Source organism: Rhinichthys klamathensis, unplaced genomic scaffold (assembly GCF_029890125.1).
Source record: "Rhinichthys klamathensis goyatoka isolate OS25496 unplaced genomic scaffold, OSU_Roscu_1.1 h1tg000161l_1, whole genome shotgun sequence".
Taxonomy (NCBI): Eukaryota; Metazoa; Chordata; class Actinopteri; order Cypriniformes; family Leuciscidae; genus Rhinichthys; species Rhinichthys klamathensis.
In genome coordinates, this window is record NW_026606695.1 from 3,820,045 (window position 1) to 3,826,058 (window position 6,014).

At 37.2% G+C, this 6,014-nt stretch overlaps 1 protein-coding gene across 1 annotated transcript in view; it reads left to right on the plus strand.

The window, feature by feature from the left end:
* hsd17b12b (hydroxysteroid (17-beta) dehydrogenase 12b) overlaps positions 1-735 on the plus strand; it is a 28,080-nt gene extending 27,345 nt beyond the window's left edge. The window contains exon 11 of the mRNA XM_056259033.1: positions 556-735. Coding sequence (XP_056115008.1) covers positions 556-663 — 108 coding nt within the window. The 3' untranslated portion in view covers positions 664-735. The remainder of the gene's footprint in view (positions 1-555) is intronic.
* The last annotated feature ends 5,279 nt before the right edge of the window (positions 736-6,014 follow it).

Here is a 6,014-nt window from a genome sequence, read left to right on the forward strand (position 1 = left end):
TTTTTTTTTTGATGTTTTTGAAAGAAGTCTCTTATGCTCTGCCAGGCTGCACTTATTTGGTCAAAAATACAGTAAAACAGTAATATTGTGAAATATTATTACAATTCAAAGTAACATATCTTTTTTTAATGTATTTTAAAATGTATTCCTGTGATGCAAAGATTAATTTTACGCACCATTTCTCCAGTCTTCAGTGTCTCATGATCCTTCAGAAATCATTCTAATATGCTGATTTCTTATTATTATCAATGTTGCAAACAATTGAGCTGCTTAATATTTTTGTGTAAAATGTGTAATCTGGAAATCTTTGTAAATGTCTTTACTGTCACTTTTGATCAATTTAATGCATCCTTGCTGAATAAAAATAGCATTTCTTTTAAAAATATCCTACTGACCCCAAACTTTTGAACAGTAGTGTAAATCCTACAAACTATGCTTAAAAGGACAACTTAGAATGATAGAAGCTTGTCCTATAAACTATAGTACTAAAGCCGAATGTTTGCGTCTTCTGGATTCTGACAGTCTAATAAGTCTGTTATTATGTCATTGCTGCAGGGTTGGGTGACTACTGCTCTGCTTCCTGCAAAGCTGCTCAACAAATATGTTATGAGCATGGGGTTGTCCCAGCGTGCACGCTATTTGAAGAAACAGAAGCAAGGTTAGAGACAGAAAAAAGGACGGACAGAGGGATGAAGGAATGGTGTGATTAAATGAGGGACCAGCAACAAAAAAAAACTTAATCTCTCTTCCCTTTTGCTGTCAGGGCCAAGAGCAGTCACACCAAACTGCTCCTGATAAGTCTGTTTTGGTACAAATCAAGCAATGTAATTTCCAGACATTAGAGTGCTGTGTTGAGTCGTTGCTAACCAAAAATGATTTGCTTGAACAGCCTTTTTGCTGATTAGCTCGATTGGACAACCACAGAATAGTTGAAGTCTCTGTCTCTGTTCTTTGTGTCCTAACAGTCACTAACAGCATCGATCAGTACAGTTTGTTTGGTTTTCTTTAATGTTTAGAGAGAGTTAATTAGAAGTTCTCTGGTAATAGTCATCTGATGAACATAAATAATGAAAAAAATTTTCTTAACCTGAATGAAATGTCAATTTGAGCAGCACTTAGCAACAACCCCAATTACCATAATCAAAATATATATGCCTTAAATTAGGCAGGTTGCCTACAAACAATTTGAAAATTGCATCTGGAACGTCTACAAAATGGTGCATTTATTTGTGGTCCATATTTGCTTTTTTTCTTCTTCTTCTTCGTCTGACTCAGCAGTTGTTTACCAACGAAAAATGCACTACATTAAATGTGTGCCCATCACAGATGGCACTATGCATTCAATCGCCAGAGAATCTATTTTTGAAAGGAGTTTGTTGTGGAAGGTTTGTGTATTGTTCACTTTGTAATGCTTGTGCTGCTTGGGTTTTGAAGAATTTGAGGAAGTGAATTTCAAATCTGGCAGCAGTTTATTTGAAAGCTGAGGCTGTGGTTCCGTTATTATGTGGTCAATGATAATTCAGTATTTTCTCCAAAACAACACTTAGAATTCCTAAATGATTGGCACTTTCAGGTTTCATTTTGAATTACTTTTACAAAAAAAGTCTAAAGCCTGCAGCAGCAGACTAAACGCAATCCAAATGCCTGCTTGTGAATTAATCTTGCATTTCAAATAATAATAAAAGAAATCTTTCTAATACCGTTTCTCACTCATGTTTTTGATGGATTTTTCATACACAAAAAGGGAACGTTAGTTGACCGTAATATTATATATCAGATAAGTGTGTTTGTGGTAAATTGATAAAGATGGAAGGTCTATAGTAAGACCAATATTGTCACGATTTTGGCATGCATGGCTTAATTCCCTTAGTACATCATGCTTTCTCATGATTTCAGAATTTTTATAAAGTATCTAATGCTCAGCTAGGCTGCATTTATTTGAAAAATGATTAAAATAACTGTTTTCTGTTTGAGTGTATTTAAAATGGTCATTTATTCCTATAATGGCAAAGCTGGATTTTCAGCATCATTACTCCAGTCTTCAGTGTCACATGATCCTTCAGAAATGCTGATTTGCTGCTTAAGAAACATTGATTATCAATGCTAAAAAAGCTTGTACTGCCTAATCTTTTTCAGAGACCTTGATACAATTTTTTTTTTAGGATTTTTTGATGAATAGAAATGAATTTATATAAATGTAAACATATTTGCAAATGTAAACAATTTAATCCATGCTTACTGGCTAAAAGTATTGATTTATTTTAAATAAATTTCTTACTGACCACAAACTTTTGAATGGCAGTGTACTTTGATTACTGACTTAGAAATAGTGCATTATATTTATTTATTCACTCTTGCTTTCAACATTTTTCAAAGTCCTTACAAATGAGATTTAAAATCCAAGATTTCCAATCGGATAATCAAAGTAGCAATGAGAAGTGTGTATTTTCATCCCCTCTGGGATTGTGTAATTGGGCTACCTTCCAATTCCAATGAGTCAGGATGGCACTCCTGAGTCCTGTCCTCGCACAGTTTTCCCCGTGCCCTTTCTCGCCTATGTCTTCTCCCCTGCAGGCAGGAACCATCTGTGTCCAACACATGTCCATGCCCTTTGCATTCAAATGCTACTAAAATTGTAATCTTTGAGCCTCGGTACAAGTGAATTCCTCCCTATGTTGTATAGCTTTGTAGCGGTGTTATAAGACAATCTGCCCGGTGTCACGTCCACCTCCTCTGATACATGTGCACGATCTCTTATGTTGTGCCAAATCCTCGAGTGCCATCCCTCAGCCCCCTCCCGGTTGCACGCCGCATGCGTGTTTGTTCCAGGCAGTAGTGGGGGGGTGATTCCGGAGGATAGGAATGGAAGTCGGAAGCGTGACAGTCCTGTGATGAAGGAGGAGCCGTGAGGAGTGAGTGGGAAGAGAAGGCCTATATAAACCCTCACAGCAGCTCTGGATCACAAACACTCAAGACGGATACAAAGCAAGAGCAGCAAACTGACTTGAAAAGCTTCTCTCCTGTTTCTTCATCTACTTCTCCCAGCAGAAAGAGTGGATTTGGAGGACTGACTCACCTGGTGAAGAACTTTGTTTTGAAGAGGAATTTGAAAGCGCCTTCATCACTCATCCAAACCTACAACCTCACAGGATGTCCGCACATGCAGTGATGATGAGCCACTTGAATGCTATGGCTGTTTACCGGATGTCTTTGGCTATGGAGGAATTCCCCCAGCTCCTGGGGTTGTCCAGGACCCACGACTGCGCAAGGGCCCGGTCCGTGCTGCGGGTGAAGAGCAAGTTCAGCTGCGGCAGGATTGCAGAAGAGGTGGATGAGGAAGGACGGTTCGCAGTGGAGGAAGACAAAGCACGGCGCTCCTTCTTGCAGTCGCTTGAGAGTCTGCGCAGATGCACGCAAGGACGCCAGTAACTCGAGGAGCCTGAAGGCCAGCTTGAACCTGTATGGACTGAGAGACTGAGATTCAGTGTAGAATGGAGACTAAGGGAACAGTCAGGGTAGATGCTTCACAATGAAGCCAGACTGACTGACCCAAGCTGTTTATACCTACCAAAGATGGGTAATTTGCTGGTTCATACGTTTCTGTTCGGATTTTTTTTTCCTGCACTAGAAAATATGTGGAGCATGCTACTTACTGGTACTGTTAATACTGGAAATGTGTTGCATGTTTGTCCATCTCCTAAGAAAAGCTGTGGAGGTAAAGGGCCACACATTAGCACTATTGTGGTTTTACCAAAGGCAAAATCTATTTTAAGACTGTTTTCTCACAGATACATTTGAAAATAACTGCTTTATATTTTGTCTCAATTTGTCTTTGAAATGATCTGTGCAATAAAGTTTTGAAAATATATTGATTTGTTTTAAGAGTCTTTCATTTATAATCAACATTTACGCAAATGAGTTTGGGTCTTCTGCTTTTATGCTCAAACATTTTCTGTATTATTACAATGTATTAAAGGGTTAGTTTACTCAAAGTGAAATTCTGTCATTATTTGCTCACCCCATTTCATCCATACTATGTAAGTCATTGGTAACCAAAACTGTTTGGTTACCATCATTCTTCAACATATCTTGCAACCCGATCACACTAAATGCGTCTCTATAGCACGCAGTGTGTTTATCGTGTAATTTATACGCGAAAATGAGTTTTTACGTGCATAGGATACGCATGGGTTGGTTAGGGTAGGTTTAGTAGTGGTGTGGGGTGCGTGTGTATTATACGTTTGGGTAGAATTAGTGGTGTGGGGTGCGTGTGTATTACACGCAAATGAACTGCGTATGATATGCACGTAAAAACTCATTTTCGCGTATAAATTGCACGATAATACGCAATGCGTGCTATAGAGACGCATTTACGTGCAAGCCATTGGTTTGGATCAGCATGAGTAAACAATGACTATTGGGTGAACCCTTTCAGTGTTTCATTCTCTATAATATTCTTAGAAACAAAATAATCATTGCAATGTGAAATAAGCTTTTGAGCTATACGTAACAGCATCACACTCTTTTCAGGTGTGATTCTTGTAAGTTATAGTCGGATGATGTTTGTGCACTGCAATTTTTAAAGTGGCCCACAGATTTTTAGCTGATTGGAAATCAGGACTTCTTGGTATAGGCTGGGTGGGTTATTGTTGGCATTCGCTTTTTGTTGCTTAATTTAACCTTTTCTTGGGATCAGGACATTGAGCTTCTCTTCATCTGAGACTCCTCTCAAGCTTCGGTTTGTAGATGTCAGTGTGTTCTGCCCCGTTTACAGACTTTAATGCTTGCCTCCAAACGTTGTTTAATTTCTTCTATGGAAGACAAAGGATTTATTTAGCAGAATGTCCAATTTGCCCTTTTCCATGTGAAGTCAGTCCTGTCAGTCCAAACAATTGTAATATCTTCACTAACAGCTATCTGATAGTTAGGTGGCTATTTGTTTTTGCTAAAAAGTGATGATAATCCTTTATCCAAATGTAATAACTTGCTGCCCCTTTGAAACTAACTTTGCTTTTCAGTTGAAGTCATGTCTTGCTTTTCAGCTCCACTCACTCGGCTCCATTAATGCTCACTAAACGTAATTCTAAATTTCTCTCATTCAATGTTTCACTCACACGTTTGTCACTTTACTGAAGAAAAGAGGTTGTGAACTTTTCATGTTGATTTTAAATTGCTGAAAAGGTTTCCCTCCACCATACACTACCGTTCAAAAGTTTGGGGTCGGTACGATTTTAAATACTTTTAAAAGAATTCTCTTCTGCTAACCATGGCTGCGCTTATTTGATTAAAAATACAACAAAAATCAGTTATAGTATTAAATATTATTCCAGTGTAAATCAGCTGTTTTCTGTGTGAATATATAGTAAAGTGTAATTTATTCCTGTGATCAAAGCTGAATTTTCAGCATCACCAGTGTCAGTGTCTTCAGTGTCAAATGATCCTTCACAAATCAGTATAATATGAGGATTTGATGCTCAAGAAACATTTATTATTATTAGCAATGTTGAAACAGTTGTTGGTCTGTCAGTTGTACAGTTTTTTTTTTTTTTTTTTTTTAGGATTCTTTGATGAATAGGAAGTTCAAAAGACTTTTGTAACATTATAAATGTCTTTACTGTCACTTTCGATCAAATTAATTATTCCTTGATAAATAAAAGTATTGATTTCTTTCCTCCAAAAAATAAAATTCTCACTGACCCCAAACTTTTGAACGGTAGTGTATATTTTCTCAATCACCCTTTTTTAGTCTTGGCAATGTTGAGACACACACACAAACCACTGAAGTTTGTGCAGATTTTCTTTCTTATTCATTTATCGATTATTCCAAGCTTGTATCATGATTTAAACCGCTTAAAGGAACATTGTACAAAAATAAAATCAATATTCACCAAAAGATTTGCCCTCTGTCTGAGTAACCTAATATACATACTTAATGTTCATGTTTATTGAAAGGCTAACAAAGTTGTATTGAGAGAATAATTAGAAATCTCTATTTTCTTTCTTTAGGATTCATT